Here is a 23,467-nt window from a genome sequence, read left to right as displayed (position 1 = left end):
TCTGTCAAATGTGAGTTTTGTGTTCTCTGAGGCATTTTAGATTACATCTTAAAACTCCTAGAATTTGTTCCCTGCCCATTTTATGTTTTCCCATCCAGCACGCATTGTTGTTTCCATTTAGATTTCTAAAGAGACTGAAATGTAGTGAGATATTCCTTCATGACTCTGCTTGTGCACATCTGTATAGTGAATACACAGCAGCTCTTAATTTCTGCCTCAGAATGCACAAAGCTCTGACACTTCTTGCAGCTTTATCTAGCTGAACTACCTGGCTGTGTATTGTATAACACCATTAATTTTTAGGTTTCTTTCACACACCAAGACCTAAACAAAACCGTGGTGCATAGGAGAGCTGTGCTGAGCTGGCAGCAGCACTGCAAGATCCCACCCAACAAAGGCACCGAGCACAGGCTTTTAGGATTCCAGATGAAGGGAAGCATGACCTTGCTTCTTGGCAAATGGTTGCTAGAAGGCTCCGGTTTACTTTTAACTTCTCACCTTCCTCCATTATTTGGAGTGAATGGAAGGAGAGGCACATTTGCAGTAGGGGCAAGGATGGGGATGCAGCTGCATTTAGCACTCGTGTCCCTGTAGCAGTGGAAATGTCTGTGAATCATATTTTCCCCCAGCAGAGGGGGAGCTCGCTCTGATTAAAATTGTCTTGTTTTATTCCCTAGTTATCACTACCGTAAGACACAAAAGTGTACTTCTAGATAAAGCTGAAAACAAATTAAGGAAAGAAACTACATGTAATGTGATGTCCTACAAAAGAGGGAAAGGATCCTAGAAAAGGATCTACTTAATGATGTGGTGTTTTTTAGGCAAGCAGCCTGCCTGCAGCTCCCACAAGCACCAGAGCATTTGTGAGCATGGAGAAGCTGTGTTTTCATCCTTGCTTTGGGGACTGTGTCACTCTAGAAGGAAAAATTAACCTAGCTAGCACCCAGCTATTGGCTCAAAATCCATATTCAACTGGAAGAATCATGATACAGCAGAAAGGTGTTGCCAGAGTTTGCTGTTTCTACATGTATAATTAAGAGAACTGTTTCCTGTTTTCAGGTTGGCACAGGAGCAGGAGTTGGGTTCAATGTTAACATGGCCTTCACTGGTGGCCTTGATCCACCGATGGGAGACACAGAATACTTAACTGCTTTCAGGTAATATTGAAGTTTCCCTCTTATAATCATATTTTTCACCTAAATTGGGTTTCTTTTATCTTGTGCAGTCGTGAACTTAATCACGAGTTAAGACGTTCTGGATTTTCATCTAGTTGCAGTGCCATGTGGAATAAAGCTGAATGAAGCAAAGAGGATATTTCTGGCCACAAGAAGTGGGTCTGTGATGTTAGGGGATTGACGTACTCACTGCTTAGCACTGACTGATACGTCTACTGACATGAATGAGCTCTCTGTTGTTGGCTAAAAATCTTTGGGATGAGTGCTTCTGTGCATGAATACACTTGGATTGGGAAGGGAATCCTAAATAATTTTCATGAGTTACCATGAGTTGGAATTTCAAGGTGCAGCCGTCCCAAAGCTTAAGGCATCATTATTGTGATATACATGATGGTGCATAACTTCTAGGCATGCTGGCACGCACTGCCTCCCTTACATGAGCTCTGCTTGTGACTACCACCCTACCTCACTCCTGAGAGTTCCTAGCGAAGGGAAGTGGGCCTCTTTTAATGACCTTCTACCAAATAAGTGTTACACTCACTGATAGGGGGTGAATGGAGGTAAGCAAAGCTGTGGAGTTAAATTAATGTGTTGCTGAGATGTCTTCCTTGACGAGCAGTAAGAGCAAGGCCAAATGTAAATCATGATGTTGGGTTGTACAAGCATACTCAAGTGTGCTCCAGAAAACTTGGCATTGTTTGAGTCTGCAAATGGAGCTGGGCGTGGAGCTGTTTGTTGACCTACATGTTTGTATCCCAGTGCTCTTACTGTCACGCTCACATGTGATACCTGGGGACAGCAAGGAATTGTTTATTTGACCCTTATTTTCCTCCTTGTGTCAGTATCATCAGAAGAGGTGTGTGAAGCAAAACACGCATTGAACATCTTGCTGCTCTGGGCAGCTATGGGGCAAAACGCTTTGATGGGGTGATTGTACAACACTGGTGTTTTGGGGGCTTGCTGCAAGCCTGGGGTGTGATGCATTTGCTTCCCAGACCCACAGAGAATGGGAAAATGAAGGTAGTAAGATGAACTATGGAAGCAGTGGAATAACACAATAAAATGACAGTTTTTCTGGGTGGAGAGGTAAGCAGAACAGTAATGAATAGAGTCCTGTGTGAGACTACATTTTCTTCTCTGATACTCCTTCCAGAAGAAGGAATGTAATTCCCTGACCTGCAGATACATGGGCTTCATTTTTTCTTGACGCTGTCCTGTTCACCCCCTGTCCCCCCATATGCCTCGTGCCTCCCCACCTTGCATCTTTTTTAGCAATTACCAATTGAAGTGGTTTTCTGTCCTCAGACCAGATTTAGTGCACTTCTGGCAAACACCCTGCATAAATTCAGGGGGACACATGATTGCCAAAACGTGAGATGCAAATTTCTGGCAATAGCCAGATGGAATATTGCCTTCCTGGGATAGCAGTGTGTGTGTGAAATCTGGGAGCGTTATTTCTGTCCTTTGCTGTGCCTGTATTCATATTGCGTTATACTGAGCAAAAAGAGCTTTTACCCTCCAGTATGCCATTAAAAAGCCTTCAAAGAATGTATACAATTTAAAGTAACATCTAGTCAAATAACTCTCATTTGTCTTGATGTTTTATTCCTGGTACAGGAAAGCAGCACTTTCCTCCAAAGTGGAAGTCTGTTTATCCCAGCAGTCAACAAGACTGATATCTGCATTATAAAGAGAACCTGTAGCTGGCAACTGAGTGACATACTTGCTATTAAATATTAATTGAGTTTCAAGGCTCCTGGAAAATTGTTCAGAGCAGTCTGCAGCACAAGACCTTTGCCAGCCATTCCTTAATAGACGCTGGTGTCTTTTTGCCCAGAGACTGCAGCTGTGTGAGAAGCAGATTTTGTACCTAACCCCAGCCCTTATTTTGGGTTCTGGGAAGCAAAGTGCTTTGTGACTCATCCTCATAGGTAGCACCTCCCGTAGCCTGCCTCATGTGCACACCTTCAGTCAATAAGTTAAATTGGAAGCTTTTTTAATCTTCTGCCAAGATTGGTCATGATAATACATTATCAAGTGACCTTTTCAAATCTTAACCAGCTTCTTTGAAAAACATTTTTTTCCTGAATCTTTCTATTGATTTTAATGTAAAATAATGCTTTGAAGTTTGCAATTTATAGTCCCCCGAGAGTTAGAAAGTGAAGGGAATGGGTCATATATCCTTTTTTTTTCTTCTTTTCTTGCGCTAGCCCCTTGAGACAATGCATGCCTTCAAGGCAGCACCTTGTTATTCCACCCCATCGAATGCCACGTTGCATTTGCTGGGGATCAAACCTAAGATGAAGAAAAGATAAGAAAATTGGCCATAATGAACTCCAGAAGCAGCAGGCATTTTCACCATGAACTTGGAAACTCACAGTGGAGAACTGAGCTTTAATTCAAACCAGTCCAAATGCCAAACTGTGAGGCTTTGAAGTCTGCAGAGGAATCAGTGGAAATCCTTTGAGCTAGGCAAAGATACTGATATACTTTTTCTCCTTTTTTTTTTTTTTTTTTTAATCCTTAACCCTTCGCATGCTTGCCCACTTTTAGGGAGGAAAGCCATCTTTCTATGTAAAAACATTAAGAAAAAGCCAGCGTCAAGCTTTCCGTTTATTCTTCTGTTTTGGGATAAGCTGGTGTATGGATTGAATGAAATAAAATGATTGATGAATAAAAGCACGCTCTCTAGCGAAATAATAACTGAGATAATTGTCTTCACAAATTGTTCTTCCGATGAATGAATAACTCCCAATGAAACTCATCACTGAAGCATAGAGCGGCCGTGCCTTGCGTTTTGCTGCACGTTGTCTTCAGAGCTGAGTTCCCAAATCAGCACTGCAGAAGGTCGGGGTGAAATCCCAGCTGCTGTGCATGGAGGGGAAGCAGGGTGGGGTACCCGAGTCGCCCCTGGAAGGCTTTGGGGAGCTCACTGTGAGCTTGGCACTCCTCCACACTGTCCTAAGTGCAGCCCTCAGCAGCATTACGTTATAACTTAGCTGACCGTTTACTGCGCAAATGTTCCACGGCTGAAGTCACCACCAAAGTATGTGGGCAATACAGATCTCACAGATTACGCAGAAATGTATGAAAGCCCAACACGTAAAACGCAGGGCATGTAATTTAAAAAGTCCCTAACTCATCAAAACGTTATTGGTATTCATTGCTGTTATTCCGTAGTTATAGAAACAAACGGTTGTAAAACTCTTTATTTTTTTATTTTATTTTATTTTTTTTACTGGAGTCTTTTGTTTCCTGACTTGTTGTACAAGAAACAGTGGTTGCTCCTATGAATTCCCGTGGCATTTTCAAAGGCTGTATAAAAGCATAGCGTGCAGACCCTACTGGGAGAGCTGCTGAGGCAACATGAGGGCTGTGCCTAGCTCCTTATTGCACAAGAACAGCAGTTACTAGTGAGATTAATTCGTGTTACATGCAGGAGTTTTCTTCTAAACATGATGTAAAATACCTTTCCCTGATGATTCTAGAAAACTGTCTTTTCATCTTAATTTTACCTACTCTGACACTGGTCTCTCACACAATTAGAATCCTGTGTGGGGCTTGGTTTTATTTCAGACACCCAGAGCAAAAGCAAAATCAGGGCTGAGAAGTCCCTCCTTCTGCCTTGAGCAAGTCTGGGAGCTGAGTTGGTGGGGTGGAAGGGTTCTATCCACAAAACATCCCAGAAGCAACAAACTGGGAGGGGGAACCTGGTGCTGTTTTGCCTCAAATTGTTGTTTCTGTCTTGTAGATTTCATGCTTTCTGATGCCTGTTTCGTCCCCAGCAGCCCCTGAGCAGGGGATGGCACCTGGTGTTGTATGGCCAGCAGTGGGAGGAGAACATTGGAGAAATCCTCTGTAGAACTGCTTAATCTGCCTGTCATTTGTTAAGCGTTTGACTGGTGGATTGGCCAGTAGTAGACTAAGCATTATTCACTCTTCAGGAAAATAATGGAAAATTGTTTTTGTTTTCCCCCCAAAGTGTTTGCAGAACATGATCAGCAGGTTTTGCTGTCTGCAGCCATCGGTATTAGTTAATGCACAGCCATGCAGCTTAGCCACATTCAAAGCCTAATGAAAGGATTTAATTTGCATTAAACAAGCAAAACAATCTTCTAAAATGTAGGAAATTTAAATGTTTGACCCTCATACTTTAAAACAAATCGGTGTGGCTAGAAGGGAAGATTCTGTGTTATGAAATGTTTCATTCTTGAGTGAATGGCTTTGCAGCCACCTTAGCTAAAAAGACCCAGCTCTGAAGAAAACTGCTCACCTTACTCCAATCTGTGGATTTTTTTTATCGTGTGGTCATCAGGACAATACAATAGGCTTGTTTGAAGTTCAGTAGCTGTTTTCTCTTGGGGACTTAGCTATACAGTGATGGATCTGAGCAAAAAGGGCATTTTCCTCTGCAATGTGGCTGCTTCTAACTATCACCAGTGTGATTTACTTTCAAACAGCAAGCACTGCTTTTTCTCTCCTGAAATCTCTGCAGATTTCAGGCACTGCCTGTGTGGTACCTGTGCTGCCAGAGGGCATCTGACCTGCTCACAGCTGAGCATCATGCCCTGCATCTCTCTGAGGTGCACTGGGCACAGAGAGCTGTGCCACAGCCAGGAAGATGCCATCACCTCGCAGCACAGCGCTGACTGAGTGCTGACAGCCCGTGCAGCTCCACAGCTCGGGTTTGGGTTTAGGCTTTGGGTTGGGTTTGCTCCACCAATGGCTTTATGGCAGCTGAGGTTGTAGCATCTCTCACGACATTGCAGCTTTGGAAAAAATCTGATGATTTTAGCAGTTCTGCTACGATTATAAATTAAATAGCTCAGCAGTACTTCAAAGCTCAGGGAAAAAAAAACAGAAAGGGAAAAAAAAAAAGCCCTTTGCCACGTGCACTTGCTACAGAAGTGCTGCTTTAGTCCTTTGTCAGGGAGGTGGTTTCCACTTCAGATGTCTGTGGGTTTCACTAAGCGCGTTTGTCGACTGTAAAGCCATCAGCAGAAAAATGCACTATTTTGTCTTCCTTACATAATAGTCTCCCTGAGGACAGAAGTATATGGCAATCGAGCCATTGGAGAAAAAAATTAAAATTCCACTTTCAGACTCTGTCAGAATTAAAAACTTTCTCAGCACAGAGAGGGTGAATGCTGCCCAAAAAGCTCTGCAACTTGTAACCACCAGCAGAGAATTGTTTTATTTTTGTAGATTGCATAGATTTCTGTGTTGCTGTGCATGGAGAGTGGCAACCAGGAAGATGACAAAAATGAAAGCTTGAAGGGTTTTTTTGGACTGCACATTGCCTCAGCACGTCCACCAGACCTGGGATGGTACATGGTATGCTGGGTACCAGTGTCCCTGCCCACACCAGGGCTCTGCTCTGCATTGGAGATGACTTGCTGGGTTTGACTAACACGGCAAGTAGGTCATTGCATGGGAGATGCTGAAGCTCTGTTAAAACTATGTCCTGCAGAGGGTGAAATGGCGTGAGCTCAGATTGGTGCTGGGGCAAATAGAACCTTGTTTTCAGAATATTCTGTAAATGCTGTCGTCAATAAAGGTGCAGTTGTCGTGCTTACAGAGGTGTGTTCTGGCATATTATCTGTGTTTCGGAATGCTAACCTTGCCAGAAAAGATTGTGTGTGTGTGTCTCATGTTTATTCAGAAGCTCTGTTGCTTTGACGTTTTTCACTGCTGTAATTTCAGTTCTGCTGCGTTTGTGCTGGAGCTATTAGGCGAAGAAGCAATTCTTGCTCTCTGCAGAACTTTTCCTTTTTGCTTAGTTGGCATCTTGATGTGGGAAATGGGATGTTAGCAACCTCACATGGATTTTGAACAGAAATATTGAAGAGAGACACCAGAGTGAAAATGCATTTTACTGAGAAGCCACAGGGGTGGACCTCTTGTCTCATCAAAGTACTGGTCCTAACAGGCAGTAGTTTGCAGATGCTAAGCAATTCTGTCTCGTTTTAGAGAGCAAAATATCAGAGGATGGGGAACTGGAGTTAGGTGGAATAATTTGCACGTTAGAGCTTCTTTTGTCCCTTGCAGCTGTGCAATGCCTTGTGATAACCATTAAGTGCTGCCTGCTGTCTTTTTGTCCTTTGTTGGGCTGGTTGAGCAGCAAGCTTGTAGCCCCAAGCCTGGCAGTGCCCTCCAGAGCTGCACGAGGCAGCGGGCAGAGCAGTGCTCGCATGCATCTTGGGTCCCAGCCTTTCACAGCGAGCGATGAGAAGTGCAGCATCCAAGAAAAAGGAAAATCTATTGTGGAAAAGCAAGATGAGGCTTTCTAAGGGGCTTGTTCAAGATCAGTTAAATGTTCCTTCGTTTGTTCAAGATCCAAAGTGACACGTCTGCCATGGTTCGATTCTGTTGCAGGACGGTCGTCATGCCCATTGCCAATGAGTTTGCCCCGGATGTTGTGCTGGTGTCATCTGGTTTTGACGCGGTGGAAGGCCATCCTACGCCTCTGGGAGGATATAATCTCTCTGCAAAATGTAAGTTGTGGATTAGAAAACAGCAAATACTGCAATTGGTGTGAAATTTTGGGGATTAACGTGCAAGGCTTGCTCCGAAAGTAATGCCTCCTATTTTATGATGTTGGCCCAGGATGTCAGTGCTGGGTGTTGGTATGGCAGTAGAAATCAAACCTTCTCACCAGTGTACACTTTGTTGCTGTGTGACAGATGGCAGCAGAGGGGCACTGTGACAGACTGGCGTCTGACACAGAAGTGTGGGTAAAGCAAACGTGTGTCATTGAGTTCCTCTATGGGGAAAAAATGGCACCCATTGGCATTCATTGACACTTACTGAACATTAATGGAAACCTAACAGTGGATGTGAGGCTTTGGGCAGTGACTGTGATATGAGAGACAGGCTGTGTTCTGGATAGCCATGCGCAGCTGTCATGAAATGAGGAACATCTCAATCAGGCCATCCATGCAAATCAGCCAACAGTGGTGACTGTTGAAAGAGTGTTTCATAGCTGAGAATTTGCTCTGTCAAATAGTGTGGTTGTGCTCTTTATATCTGTTGTAGTTTCCATGGAAATAAATAGGAGGCATTACTTTCAGGATGACCTACATATAATATTTCCAGGTTTTAGCCTGTGAGGATCTAGGTTGAAACCTTCCATTTCAGTGGCAAACTTTTTGGATTTTCCGTTGCATTTTCGTTTGTTTTGTTACTACTGTAGTCTGCCTGAAGCCTTTATTGTCTTAGAGCATTGCATATTTGACTTTTCAGTGACCAAACCACATCCATGCAGAAGACTGCTGCTGAATTTGAAAAAATTACAGTTGTTTTAATGCAAAATTGCAGAAGGGAGGCAGTGTCAGATCTAAAGAGGTAATTCCCTGCTCTGAGTGCTAGACGGAATCCATTTCTTTCTCCAGGGTCCCTTACAAAATTTTTTTTACAAATATTTTTTCTTTATCTTTGTAACAATTTAGTCGGCCCATTTTGCTGCGTGTCTTCATGTTTTGCATTGCATAGGAGATGCACTCAGCTCTGGGCTGGCCTTTTGCTGCAGTTCTGGGTTTATCTGGTTGTATTATTTGGATCGACCCAGTTTTTCTTGCAAAAGCAGAAGGGCATTCTTTAAGAGATTGTTTCAGTCGAGAAGCAAACTATGCATAGTGAACTTCAGACCTTCGTAAGGTAGCTGAGCCTATAAACTTTATACAGGAATAAAGTGGAATAGATTTACAAGAGAAGTTATTTAAGATATCCAGAAACACTTTGTAATGAAAGGGTCTTGTTTACCTGCGTGTTGCGTTTCCCATGCTTTGCTACTCTCCCAAAACATGAGGCTGGGTACCACGTTACGTGCTCAGCCACGAATCTTTTGTCTCGCTGTTAATTTGCTGATTTGCAAAGCACTTGTAGGAGTTATAAGACACTGCAAAACAAAAGCAGGGAGCATAGATGAAGGGTAGAAATGTGCTGGGTTCTCTTTCGTTTGGATTTTTTTTCTATTTTTAGGGGGGAGGGTTGGTTTGAGGACATGTTTTTTTAAATCCTCACAGCTTGGTTCTGTTTTGTTTAAAGGGCAGAAATGTATTGTGTGTCATATGATCAAAGTCCCGGTGCCTCAGGAATTTTTACAGCATATTATATACGGGAAGAAACGTCTGTGAAAGGCCGGTTGTCAGATATCTCTGGGGCTCTGCAGTGCCGTGATCAGAACCGAGAGCACCGGCAGCAATTTCACCAGTTCCCCTTGCCCTCCTCCCCCCCCATGCCTTCTGCACAACTTCTCTGACTTTGCCTTTTCCTTCTCTCACACAGCAGGGCGAAGGCAGCCTCCTTCCGTCCTCCTCCTCCCCTTCCCTGCCTGGCCTCTGCCACCACCCCGAGCCTGGGGCCTGCTGGAGGGCTGCTGGGGGGCTGTGTTGCCCCTCGGTGCCTGGGATAACCTCCAGTGAGATGCTTGCTGCGGCCCAGGGGTTGTGGATCCATCCCGCACCGCTCCAGCAGGGAAGCGTGGCTGGAATTCTGAAACGAGCGTATGAAAATCAAACCTGGCTTATATTATGCGTTTAGTCCGCTCAGATCCCTTGTGGTTTTTTAATATGATGTAATTCCTTTTTATAACTCTTTGATCCTTCGCCAGGAGCCTGATTCCAGCAACAACCTCTGCCCTTCTCTCGCATTTCCTCTTTTCCCCTCACAGGCTTTGGGTACCTGACGAAGCAGCTGATGGGCCTGGCCGGAGGCCGCGTCGTCCTGGCCCTCGAAGGAGGCCACGACCTGACTGCCATTTGCGATGCCTCAGAAGCATGTGTTTCTGCTTTGCTGGGAAACGAGGTACAGAGAAATGAAAAATCCTGCCGTGGCCTCCTGGTGGCACGTGCTTGGGGGCACGTTCCAGGTGCCACAGCCTCTGCTCCCTCGTCCTGCCGAATTTCCAGTTGTGGCATCAAATGTGGGCTTCTCGTTCTCCAAAACAGGGGATGTGCCACACCTTTATCCATGCAGTTTGCACTGTGCTCCTAAGAAAGTCACCAATTAGTTTCATTTGCTTCTGAAGTTACTGCCCACACCTTCCCCTCTCTTTGCAGTCCCCCTGCCAGTATATCTGCTCCATTGAGCAGCGTGCTTGATGCTGCTTTCTTTTCTATTTTTTCCTCAACGTTTCATTTCCTACCTTCTGCTCATTGCTGTTTTGAAAGAACTCTTAAAGAAGTTGTCTGGAAAAGCCAGGGTGTTTGATTGCAAGATAAGAAGAAGGCAGAGAAGTACACAAAGGAAGTCTAGTTTCTGGTTTCTGGAAATGTTGGGATATTTTCCTACCGAGGCAGATTCTTTGGCTTCTCTGCCTCTTCTTTCTGTGGTGGGATTAAAGAAAAAATGATTCAGACTTTTCGCAGCCCTCTCCTTGATGCAGCCAGGCTTTAGCATCTACTGTAGCTGGCACCATTTCTTCCAGCGCGACTGATAATGGAAAGCTTCCCAGTGGTGGCATTTGATGTGTTTAGGACTCAAGGTGTTCAGGCTCATCCACTACAGAAATACTGCAGCAAGTACAGCAGTCAGCTGCCAACAGTAAAATCTCAGATTGGGAACCTTGGGCATTTGTTGTGTCTCTACCTCTGCATATACTTCTGTTCAAGAAGCATATTTATAATTTGTGGGTTATGAGTTTGAACACATTACTTGTTTGGATCTGGCCTCTTTCTTTTCCATACACGTGTTCTTCACACAGAGGACAGCTACACTCATCCTGATGGCTGAGTCTTGGACTGGTACAGTAGACTGCAAAAGTGCCTTGCACTGGTTTTCTACCTAGGAAAATTGTACTCTTCTCAGAGAAGCACAAGCTGGAGCCATGGACACAGTCCCTATTTGTTATCTGCTGCAGTTGCCCTGGCACGGTTGGCACTCTGGACCTGCTCAAAGCAATTGTTGAGGGTTGATGACACACATAACAGCAGCACAAGGCTTTTCCCTTGGCTGTGTATACCTAAGAAGTTCAGCTTCGTGTTGCAGGATCTTCAGACTTGAAGTTGGAGGTGGCTGGCTAGTGTGTTTGAATTTTTTTTAGGTTGCCTTTTTAGTTTGCCTTCAGTACCCCGTGCTAATGAGCAAGTTTCAAAAGGCTGCAGTAGATGGACGCAAAGAGGCTGCTGAGGTGACCTCTTACAGAACAGACCTCTGAAGGCATTGGTCTCTTCTGCAGAGCAAGAGACCTTCCTGCCTGTTGGTGAAGGGAGGAGGTTCCTCCCAAAGCTTTCACCTGCCATGGAGAGCACAGCCAGGCTCTCTTTGCTGAAGAAGCCCCAGTGCAGGAGCTGATGGAAGCCCTGTGGTCAGCATCTGAAGGTGCAGTAAGTAGCACAGAGAAGAGAAACCAAGCAGAATTTCAGCTGTCAGTCTGCCTGTGGTGGGAGCTGGCTGCAGGGATTGATGGTGAGCCCTGGGCAGGCTTGTTGTGACTCAGTTCAGGTCAGTGATGAGTGGCCTTTCTCTGGTCTGGGAAGCTGGAGCAGGGAGGTACAGACTGCCTGTGTTCCGTGCCTGCTAGCCTTTTGAAGGAATGCTTTGTCTCTCAGTGTCCAAACTCTTTGTGAATGATGACAGTGCCTGAGGAAACTTCACCAACCAGTCTAATACATCATCAGTGAAACAGCTGGGATTCATAAAAGGCATCTGCTTCAGTCATCCAGCATCCCATCTCCAACCATCCAGAGAGTATCCATTCCTTGCGCTTGGCCAGACAGCTCTGATAAGACACTCAACATAGGTAACCTGTCCAGCACACCAACCCTTGGGACAGACGAAAACTCAGGAGCCGGTAAGCAGAGGAAGAGCAGAGTTGATGTAACAGCACCTGTGTCACTTCATCTGGCAGCAATGGCACTGTTGTGAGCACAGACGACCCCATCAGCTCCAAACAAATAAGGACGCAGCCAGCTCTAATGGCAGGATGCACTTTGAAGGAGAGACTGAGGAAATAACATGTGAAAGATGTCATTCCTCTCACTTAATGTAGCGCTGTGGTGCAGGCGGGTGGCTGCAATGTGGGGTGAGGATCTGCGTGCAATAAAGGAGTGCTTGATCCGAGCCACAAATGTGTTTGGGAGCGCGTAGCTCTGGGAGATCTTAGCATTCACGATAGCTTGGCTGTTGTCAGCTGGCTGAGTGTTTCCATTTAGCAGAGTGAATATTGATCCTTAAAGGTAAAAAAAAAAAAAAAATCTTTGTTTTTTTAATCACTGCATCGGGACATCTATAAAGCGCTTTTAAATATTTAAAGATGGAGCTATTCTCACTTTTCCTAGGTGGGCTGTAAGGCTGCGCAGATATCATGATAATGTTCCCTTACCCGCACATCAAAAAGCAGGAAACACTCGTTTTATCAAGGTCTTTTATAAAGCCTTTTTAATGCAAGAAAGTTGGAGGGAACTGCTGTTGCTTTGTCCCGCGGCCCTTTGATGGGGTTTGATATACAGTGTGCTAGGCAGCTCTGCATGCGTGCACATGGACAGCCAGCTGCGGCCGGCGACGGGTGCGGGGAAGTGTGCTTGCTGCAGAGAGCCGGTTGTGTTACGTGAGGAAATGGTAGGAAATGAGGGGAGCAGTGCCAGTCCACACAGCGTCTGCCTTCACCGGCGGAGATCAAAACTCCCGCTTTGGAAAAGCGTTACGCAGAGGCAGTTCCCAACTGCCCAGGAAATTAAAGCGGAGCTCGAGCTTTGCAGCAGATTATTTTAATGTGAAATGAGTTAGAGCTGTGCGGGGTGGCTTGAAAATGTTTGAGTTGCTTTGGTTACAAATTCAGTTGTTCGATACTGGCATGACTGCAGCTGAATGCAGAGAAGATCGCTTAGGAGATAATTGCGCCGGTTAGGAAGCGGTGCCAGCGCTGTGCCCCAAGCAGAGCCTGTGCAATGGGAGCTGCTGGTGGCAAGGACAGAGCCAGAGCTACAAGATGTGCTCAGCAGCGCTCACAGCACTGCAAAGACTGCCATTTTTCATGCACGAGCAGCAGAGATGTGTCCAGTGTCAGACTCTGGACATCCTGAATGAACAGGGAGGTGATAATAAGCAGTTGTTTAAAAACGTTGCCTAATGCTCAGAGGTATTTTCTTCCTTTTCCGAGTGAGCGATGAGTGAGGCTGTTGTCTGTGAGTGTTGTTTCAGGAGGAGTGCTGCACGGTGGAAATGATTCATCTGTGAAATAGCACACGGCTAAGCTGCCTGGTGTTGTGTGCTTTATGTCAGCATTAACCGAAAGGCACTGGGAAGCTCTTACTAAAGATTTGTCCAGGAATAGCGTTCGCCTTCACTTAATGTCATACAGAAGCTAGCGTTGGCCAGAATTATTTTTAGAGTAAAGAATTTATTAGAAGTGCAATCCGTAATTATTAAATCTGGAGCGGAGCCGTTTCTAGCCCTGATGGAGCACCTATCAGATGGCTGCCATCTGGTCGCGAGAGCAGATCTCTTGGCTGGAGCTTGTCTTGGCTTTGGTCAGAAGTTGCAGTTAAACTTTGCCACAGTTTTTATTAACTATTAAACTGTGACTGCTTCTTTGTTGAGGAGGACCCTCGGATGAGCACTGGTGCATATTTTCAGACACAGTCAACAGCTGCAAGCATTTCTTGTTTTGGATACTCGGCTTTGTGATGAGTGTGTGTTCTTCGTGGAGAAGAAGGGGAGGGAAAAAAAAGGGGGAGAAGAAAAGAAAAGGGTTTGGAGAAAATCGACTCAGCTGAAATTTTTTTCTTGAGCACTGAGATGTGAGATGTCTAGGGCTCCAGCCATCAGGCACATATGTGAGCCAAGTAGAGCTGCCTGCTGGACATCCTCACCTACCAAGCAGACATCTCTGCTGTGCCATTGCAAATTGGTGCTCTACACAACATCACCCAGTTTCCTTCCCTTGGAAGATTCTTTTTAAAGTTTTCAATTATTTATATTCTCTTCTTTTTAATATAAATTGATATATCCGGACTGCAGATCTGGCTTCTTTCCTGCGGAGGGAGGAAGCCCCAGCTCCTGCCTGCTTTTAGAGCCATGCCTGCACAGTGTTAAAATGCTGCTGCTCTTTGCAAAGGATGGCAGGAGCCACATGGGTGTATCTTAGGATATTCTTCAGCAGTTTAGAGAAAAAAATGTGTAGTAATAGCTGTGTTGTTGGGGCTTTTTTTGTTGCTTCTTGGCCAATGAGAATCGAGGCAGGCATCATACCAACAACACAAGGTTTAATAACTTCCTGAAGGGCAAAAAGGACAGGTCAGCTTTTCAGAAGACAGTCCTCTTTAAGAGAGAGAAGGCACACCAAGTGAGAAAACCGGCTGCTTCTCTGAGTCAGTAAATGCAGAGGAATGAAAAAGCTTCCCCTTTTATTTCTTCAGAGGAAAGAAAGAAGTGTGGTCATTGTTGTATTTTTCAGTTACTTTTATTTTCCTTTCACACTATTAATAGTGAAACCTTTGCACAAGGCAGTGCGGAGCCCTAGTCTTACACGGTGTGAGAACAGACAGCAGCACTTGCCTTATTTTTCTGCTCATGGCAAACAGTCTCCATCCAGGGCTGCAGCATTTTGTGCTTGTGGAGGAGTGTTGGGGCAGGGGAGGCTGCATGGAATATCACAGGAGCGCTTAGGAAGTCTGTCTATTTTGGATATTTAACAAAAGGCAGATAATAGGAATCAGAGGAATGGGGTGAAAGCTTAATGTGGCAGAGCTGTTTGCTAAATCACGCTTAATGCCTCGTCTGTAGCTTGAGATAACATTTCTTCATTCTTCCTCTCCCTCTCCAGCTCGACCCTCTTCCAGAAAAGGTTCTCCAGCAGAGAGCAAATGCTAATGCGGTGCATTCAATGGAGAAAGTGATTGAGATACACAGTGAGTAAAGCCCATTCACAGAGCTGGTTCCCTGCTGGGCTGCCCTTAGGAGGATACCCATTCCAATTCTTCATTGTCCTGGCAGCTCCGTGTTCAACTTCAGACCACTGCGTACCCTCACCCTACTTTGTGGATTGTCACTGCATTGTGGACTGGATTTAAGCAACCACCAACTGGTCTTACTGTACACTCAGTAATTTATTGAGCGGTGCACAGGGTTAAAAGTCAATTCAGGGAGGTAGTTTGGCTCTTGAGAGAGGACTGTATCAGTGCTTTTTTCTGCAGAGCCCGCTGCTTGGCTGGCACAAGTTTAAGCTGTTAAGTGCAGAAGTTTGTGTTCAGGAAGGCAAAGCAAGCTGGGAGGCACCCTGGTCATTGAGCAGGTTGTTCTGGTCTCACTGGGGGAATTAGTATTAAAGCCAGTGCAGTAATACCTTTAAAATCACTGTAGAGGACAGACTGTCCTACTCTTCAGTGTGGGTGCTTATATCTTCAGAAGCAATTCAAGTATCTCTGACTAACACGAGTCTCATCATGCATTGTTGCATTCATTAGTGAAGAGTGGATAGGGATGAAAGAACGTTGCGTGAAACTGCTAATATTGTGGGTTTATTTAGTTGAGATTAAAATCATTGTGGTTAAAGGTTTCCTGGGGATATTCTTGAGGAATGGAGTGAAAAGAGTCTGAATAACATGGGAATCCCACTGTGCTAGGTCTTGACATCTTCCCACTTCAAACACTTGTGGTGTAGAACTGGAGGGAGGCTAGTCTCCTCTTTATAGGAATAAAGTAGAGCTTAAAAAAGGCCAAATGATTTCCCCCCCTCAGAAGTGCCCGGTAGCTTTAGAAATCTCATTTCCATTTCCAGCAGCCACTCTGCTGACTCAAAATGCTCAGCAGCGATGTGACACCTTGAGTCAACTAGTGGCATTTCTTTTTTTTTCCATTAAACTGAGCAAAGCAACTCGGAAGAGGGGTTTTAAGTAAGACCGTCAGGTCACCTTTCTTCCATAGCCAAAGGAGAAGAGCTTCTTTCATTGCAAGCCAGTGATTCAGCCCTGATTTGTCATCCTGGTTGTCTTTGGGGGAGAGAACTGGTTCATTTTTGTAGATGCTTTATTAAAGCATGTTTTCCCCTACAAAAAATATCTCAGCCCAGGAGAGCTGTTATGTCTCCATTCTTCCTGTGTGATTCCAGCTGTGGAAATCTGTTACTTTAGCCTCCCTCCTCCATTTTTAGTTCTTTTTTATGAACACGGGTTTTACCCCTTATAAACAGGGAATACCTTGGTTGTCCTGCTACACAGTTTTCTGCTGAAATACGTCCTGCTGATGGTATGCTTGCCTACATAACAAAACAAGACAAACATTTATTCAAAACATAGGTCTTCAAGACACAGCAGAATTGCAGCACCATTGATTAATATGTGGCAAGAAGTAGGAGTTTTGGCAATTCTTGGATGTCGCTTTTGAAATTGTGTAGAAAATAAATTGGATTTTTCTGCATAGAGAGCAGAGCAGCCTCTCTCACAAGCAGCCTACTTGACCATAAGGGTCAGCGATGATCTCCTGCTGTATCAGAGCTCGTGACAGAGAGCTGTGAGCAGGAGAGAGGAATCCGTCTCACCACTTACCAAGCCTGGAAGGTTCCCAGGGGTTTCCCTTGGCTGTGCCCCCAGAAGTTCCCTCCATACCCAGGGGCCTCATGGCAGGCCTGGAAGTGGCAGCAAGTATGGCTTAAGACTGCGTTTTGCGTAAGCCTGGTGTGTCCTCCCCAGTCAGTTCTCAGCTATCTATCACTGGACATAGGAAGGTTGGTTGGGTGGAGCTGTAAGCAGCCTGACCTATGAATGGCAGCCCTGCCCACAGCCGGAGGTTGGAACTGGGTGATCCCATTAAGGTCCCCAACCCATGTATTCTGTGATTCTTTGAACAGGTGACTTGACCCATCCTGATGCAGGGGACCTAACTGCTGCTTTTCTCACCTCTCCCCAGGCAAGTATTGGCATTCACTCCAGCGCTATGCCTCCACAGTGGGCTATTCCCTGGTTGAGGCACAGAAGTGTGAGAACGAAGAGGCTGAGACAGTGACAGCCATGGCATCTCTGTCGGTAGGCGTGAAGCCAGCTGAGAAGCGGTGAGTTGCTTTTGTCATCACGGGTGGCCTTGGGGGCAGCCTACTGGGTTAATCTTCGCCTTTTACCCATTGCACATGCGTTCACCCATCTCCTTCCTTTCGTGCATTCTCTAAAGACCTGGGCTGCAAGAGAAGTTCACTTGCATGAGCCCCGGATGTTACCTTAGTGCTGTGCACACATTGCCTGATCCCTGTGCTCCAGTCAGAGCAGAATGTGTTTTTGGACCATGAGAGGAAATAAAGTTTGCTGCAAAAATTTCAGAGTTGCACAGTGGAAGCACTTTGTTTGAAAAAAACCTTTTTGGAGGCAAATTTCAATTCTAGGTGAGCCAGCTGAGCAAAATTACCTGCAGGGAAGGTGATAGGAATATAAGGTGTGAGATTTAGCGCTACGAATTATCCGGCTCTCGTGCTCAACCATCTTTTCTCTCCTCCCTCTTCCCTCCCTGCCTGGCTGTGAAATTGCTCAGACCCGATGATGAACCCATGGAAGAGGAACCTCCCCTGTAGCATTCATCTTCGAGCTGGAGTTCTCCTGTTTGTTTGTCTTCGTCTTGAAGCTCTGCCAAGAAGCTTTCTCTTGTTACTCCTGCGTCCTGTCATGGTTTTTTCCAGAATACAGAAGGACAACCAGGTGTAAAGCAAAGCAACCGAAAAATCTCTCCATATCTATACGCGTCTACAGTATATATTTGCTGAAAATGAAAAATGCTGGTGAAGAGCAGTAAAGGACTGACAACGCTGGGCACTCTTCCTCTGGTCCTCACCGGGAGTGGAAAGGGGAACGACGCCCTTGAAGTCTTTGGCAGAGTTGCCAAAAAGTCAAAGATTCAACAACACACGTGAAAATAAAACAGACAGACCTTAACGTGAAACTGGTGCTTACAATTTGATTACCCACAATTCAGCAATCTCCGCTTGAACCACTTTGACCCATCTTGTAGTTTCATTTCTTGGATTTTTTAAATGGCTCTTGCCTGCCTGTGAGTCAACGACGCTATTGTCGAAACCAGAACAATGTGAGATGGTGTATTTTTAATGGGGAGGGACAGGGAAAGAGGACTAGTCTTACATCTAAAGGAAAGGGAAAGAGAGGGGGGAAACGCAGAAAAGGAAACGGTAGCCCAGATGGAGTCGGCTTTATTGTCTCCAAAGCCATCTGAAGATGAGTTTGTGCCTTTTTTTTTTTAATTGATGGATATGGTGCAGCTGGATTTTTGAAGTTTGAGGAACAATGCCTTAAGTAAAAAAAAAAAAAAACACAAAAAAGAACAAAAAACAAAAAAAACACAAAAAAAAAGAAAACGCAGCAGTTCGTGAATATTTTTCCTCTGGTTGGAAAGCCAAGAACTGCCATCAGGAAGGAAGACTTTTTGGCTTGTGCTGGCATGATGGTGGGAAGCAGGCATCAGCTGAACAGAGCGTCTCCAAAAACTGTCTACAAGTTTGGATTTGTTTTGTTTTCTTTCATTGCTGTTTCAAAAAAAAAAAAAAAAAAAAAAAAAAAACAAAAAACCTAAAAAAAAAGAAAAAATTAAGGTAGTTGCCAAGAAAGTGGCAAATACTGTTGGGTCTTTGAAATTCAACCATTTTTAAAATCAAATTTTCAAACGTTTTCTCTCTTCTACATTATCTAGTAATTGAACTTATCAATTTGGTTGTTGAAGCATGTATTAGACACAAATGCAGGTTTAAGACTGGAATGCTTTTTATTAAAAGCAACTAGCATGAGATATTGCTTAAATTGTTAGGTATAAATATATATATGTGTATAATGTATATTCCAAATGTATTCCAAGCTTAGAAACCGGATTCCTATGAATTATTGATAAAATATTTATAATGCATTTATAGAAAAATATATGTAATAAATGCATACTATAACAGTAGCCATTGAAAGTTCCCTAGGGACAGATTTGTGAATTGGAATGTCAAGGTGCTTTTGGAAAAGGATCCAGGTAGAAACTTGAGGACTTTCGGACAACAGGTTGGAAAGTTTTCGGATTGCCAACACATTAGCCACTGGGCAACTACCCTAAACATTTGTATTTTAATTTAAGGTTTTTAGTTACGATCCTTTTCTAAAAAAAAAAAAAAAAAAAAGAAGAAGAAAAAAAAAGAAAAAAGAATGAGTTTTTTATAGCAAAGACTATGAATTTGCTGTTGATTTTTATATCGATATTTCACAAAACCCTACAGAAGCCTTGTTTGTGTGAATCTGACATTTGTTTTCTATTTGGCAGGTTTTGTTTCCGAATGGCAATAGTGTCCAAACCTTTCTCCTCCCATTTTTTTTCTTGCTTGTACATTATTTTCTTTCTTTTTCTTTCTTTCCTCCCTTCCCCCCCCCCCCCCCCTTTTCTCCTCCCCCTTTAAGTCTTTTGTACAGTGAGCAGCTTTCTGCAGGCGTAAGGAATTGTTGCAGATTGTCAGAGTTTATTTTTGGAAGGCGTGCGTTTACCGAGGAGGAGGGAATGCAATGAGCTCTTTTGTATAATACCGCCGACTGTATATTTCCTCAGTTCTGTTATAGTAGCTCTGTAAAGAAAATAAGGAGTTTTCTTACCTTCAACATAGTAGTATTACAATGGGTGACGTATTTATCCTCCATGTGGATTGTAGTGAGGATTCCACGCGGCTTTAGTAGCTATCATACGGAAAGCTTGTCAGACACTCGTGGGACAGCTGGCATCTTCTCTCTCATGCACACGGACACGCAGACACGCACACACACACACACACCCCACGTGCTCTTCCCCTCTCCCCTTCTTTCTGAAGAAGTTGCAACTCGAGCTGCCTGAAGAACTGTTTCCTGAGCGATTTCTCCAAGCCGAGCTGGAACGCGGCCCTGGGAGCAGCCCCTCATCCCTGGCTCAAGGAAGAGGCGAGCAGCTCAGAGGAGACCAGATTGGCGAGTGTACCTTCTTGCAGCAGCGTAGGATAGCACAGATCCCTCGTCTGAACAACCAAGGGTAGATTTTTCTTTTATTCTGTTCTTAGGAGAACCAACAGGGTCATTTCTAGTAACTTCTTTTCCAGTTCTTGAAGGGGCTGTTTTCATTCCGTTCAAGACTCGCTTGTGGAAGGAATTTGAAGCATACCATACGTGTGAGCAAATGCAAGAGGCTTTTGTTTTTTGTTTCTCGGTTTATAATGCAGTTGAAAAACCAGACACTACTGTATTTGAGTTTTGCAGACCCAAGTACGTTTTTAAGTCACAAATAGCTTTGGTCACTAGGACCGTCCTCGGCGCGTTCTGCACGCAGCCTTTCCCGTGCGGACGCACGGCGTGCCCACAGGCGCTGTTTTTTCCAATGACCACTTTGCTGCTGTGATCTAAACTCAACCCGGCCGCAGGATCTGGTGACTGACTTTCCATTTTCCTTTGGCCGTTTCTGAGCTGTGGGCAGTGACCACGTTTACATGAGCATTTCTGTTGTCAGATCTTCCTGGCGGTTTTGTATTTCCACTCTCCGTTGGGGCGAAACCTTTTTGCGCTCCTGAGAGCCGGCCGTGCCGGGCTGGTTTCTTACAAAACCGGCCTCCCATGGCTTTCAGGATGCCACATTTGTTTCTTGCCATCATTTCTCTGAGCCTGCCCAAGGAGAGAAGGGCTTCCCGAGGCTCCGGAGCTCGTCTCCTCCCCATCCCAGCCCACGTGGATCCGCTTCCAAGCTGTGCCCGTGGCCCAGGCCAGCTCTGGGCAGCACTGTGGAGGAGGAGCCCTTGTTTTGAGGCATTTTTCCCTTTTTGAGCCTACAGCTTCTTCCTTTCGGGTGCCAGTGTCACGGCACGGCCCCGCCGGCATGGCTGGCAGTACACGAGTAACCATTTGTTTTTTACTTTCGATACGGAACATTCCTTTTTTATTAGTCTCGGTCATGTATTCATTCCATTCTTCCTTTTGTAAACTTTTTGGGCCCACGTCTTTTATGGGCATTGATATATATAAATATATATATAAATATATATGAATATATTTTTTTAAGTTTCCTACACTTTGAGGTTGCATGGTCTGTAAGGTTGGCATGTCTTTATATTGTATACAGATTTTGCACGCCAAACTTGGCAGCTTTGAAAACGGAGGAAAAAAAAAAAAAAAAAGAAAAAAAAAAAGAAAAAAAGAAAAAAAAAAAAAAAGCTGCGTTGTTTTTTTGGTTTTGTTTTGTTTTTCCTTCTTTTGTTGTTTTTTTTTTTTTTTTTCCTGTTGTTTTTTTCCTCTCGTGGCATTTGCGGAGACTGAGGTTGGGACGTTTTTGTCACACGCACGCACCCGCACCCACACACACACACACGCAAAGGAAGGAGAGTGGGAAACGTTTGTCACGTCTCAGTGAACTTAAGAGATCGTGCTTTTTGTTGTTAAGAAAGAGTTAAAAAGGACTACTTAAACATTTCTCATTTTAAGAAGAAGAAAAAGACGTTTATCTAGCACTTGTGACTTACCAGTAATAGAGTTTATTGTATTTATGTGGAAACAGTGTTTTTAGGGAAGCTACGCAGAACACACAAAGTTAGCTGCCTGTGTCATTATTATTCTTTTTTTTTAATTTGGTTGGGTATTTTATTTTGATTTCTTGGCTGGGTGGGGAGGTCGGATGCAACCCTTTGTCAACACACGCAGTCATTAATTCTGAGGTGATGAATGACGAGGACTTTAAGGAGTTAACTCTGCAGCACAGCTGTGTTAACTTTTTTACAATTACTTTTACATGCTGTCTTGCTAGGTTTCACTTTAAGCAGTCGTGTACTGTGCAACACTGTGGTTTAAAACAAGACTTTACATCGAAAGGAAAATCATGTTTCTTCATTGTCACGAAGTTGAGCTCGTTCTCAGCTCATCTTCACTTTGTCTTTGATATTGATGAAAAAGTATCCTATTGAAAGAAAATAAATTAACACTTTTCTGTGCTCCATAGTGGAGGCGCTATTTTCCAATTTATGAGGATGACAAACTTATATATATAATATATATATAAAAGTGGGGGGAGGGGTTGAAACATTATTCACCCGAGAGCTTATTACAGATATGTAGTATCAAAAAGTTGTAACTATATTATATTCTACTTTATACCTATACATGCTCAGTATGACGTCACCATTGGTAGCAGCTACCGGTTTACGCTGTAATTTAGACACAATTTCACTCTTATTGTATGGACCCTTCTTTGAGTGATGGTAGCATTCTTTGTGCTAAATTTTCTGATGGTCCTTTGTTTTACTTGATGGAGTTGGAATATTTTTCTCACTCTTGTTTTTGCTTGTTTTTTTTTTTATTTTTTCTTTTTCCTCTTTTCTCTCTTTTTGGTTTCGTGGGGTTTTTTGTTGTTGTTGTTGTTGGTTTCTTTTTTTTTTGTTTTGTTTTGTTTTTTTTAACTGGCCAATGGTGTCTTTCTCTGACAGTACCGACTTCAATTTCAACTTTATTAGGAGTCCAGTATTTTGTACCACATTATGACAACTTGTTATTCTTGTGGTGTAAATAAAAAGAAAAAGTTAATTATAGTAACACCTTTGTTTCTGTGCCTGATCTTTTTTTTCATCCGATGCTTTCGGGTTCGTGTTTGACATCATAACAGGCTGCCCAGAGAGCCGTTGCCCCATCCCTGGAGGTGCTCAGGGCCAGGTTGGATGGAGCCCTGGGCAGCCTGAGCTGGTGGGAGGCAGCCAGCTCACAGCAAGGGGGTTAGAAATTGATGGGCTTTAAGGCACCTTTTAACCCAGACCATTCTGTGATGTTTGATCCGCTCATATCCAGGTGTATACCATGATATCCATGCAAAGAGAATTGCTGCAGCTTCTGCCCAGTCTCCTTTCTGTTTCCAGCCATCTGCGTGCAGAGTCTGTAAGAAGAAAAAAAGATCTCTGTGAAAGCTGCCGTGCATCCATGCAGTCCCACAGCACATTTTCAGGATCGTGGCACGTCCCATTCACTCACTGCAAATGAAACCACAGGTGCGTCGTCCTTTGGGAGAGAGGAGCTGACGAGGGCTGGCTTTTGGGAGTGGCTCCACTCTCAAGAGGATCCTGTCTTGGAGGACCTGGATGCATGTAGCAGGGGGGTTGGAGCTTGATGATCCTTGAGGTCCCTTCCAACCCAAGCCATGTTATGATCCTGTGATTCCTTCACGGGTTTCCCCAGGAGCAGGGCTGAGGATCTCAGTGCGTGCAGCAGACTCACCCTTTTTTCTTTCTTTTAGCCTCTCTTTTTCTTCTTGTGTCTGGAGCTCTCTGAATTATCCAAAGTCCTGTTTCCCCACTCATCAGCAGAAGCATCATCTGACCTCAAGGCAAGCTGCACTTC

The 23,467-nt window shown here is 44.3% G+C and overlaps 1 protein-coding gene and 1 pseudogene across 9 annotated transcripts in view; both read left to right on the top strand.

The window, feature by feature from the left end:
- HDAC4 (histone deacetylase 4) overlaps nt 1-22,672 on the top strand; it is a 219,139-nt gene extending 196,467 nt beyond the window's left edge. For all 9 annotated transcript variants that reach the window (XM_052675252.1, XM_052675251.1, XM_052675255.1 and 6 more), the window contains 6 exons: nt 1,060-1,157; nt 7,551-7,669; nt 9,847-9,980; nt 14,941-15,025; nt 17,022-17,163; nt 17,634-22,672. In XM_052675252.1, coding sequence (XP_052531212.1) covers nt 1,060-1,157; nt 7,551-7,669; nt 9,847-9,980; nt 14,941-15,025; nt 17,022-17,163; nt 17,634-17,673 — 618 coding nt within the window. In that variant the 3' untranslated portion in view covers nt 17,674-22,672. The remainder of the gene's footprint in view (nt 1-1,059; nt 1,158-7,550; nt 7,670-9,846; nt 9,981-14,940; nt 15,026-17,021; nt 17,164-17,633) is intronic.
- LOC128076834 (uncharacterized) lies at nt 20,970-22,746 on the top strand (annotated as a pseudogene).
- The last annotated feature ends 721 nt before the right edge of the window (nt 22,747-23,467 follow it).

Source organism: Tympanuchus pallidicinctus, unplaced genomic scaffold (genome assembly GCF_026119805.1).
Source record: "Tympanuchus pallidicinctus isolate F22 unplaced genomic scaffold, pur_lepc_1.0 scaffold15, whole genome shotgun sequence".
In the NCBI taxonomy this organism is placed as follows: Eukaryota; Metazoa; Chordata; class Aves; order Galliformes; family Phasianidae; genus Tympanuchus; species Tympanuchus pallidicinctus.
The sequence above is the reverse complement of the archived record's forward strand: the minus strand, read 5'-3'. Positions and strand labels throughout refer to the sequence as shown.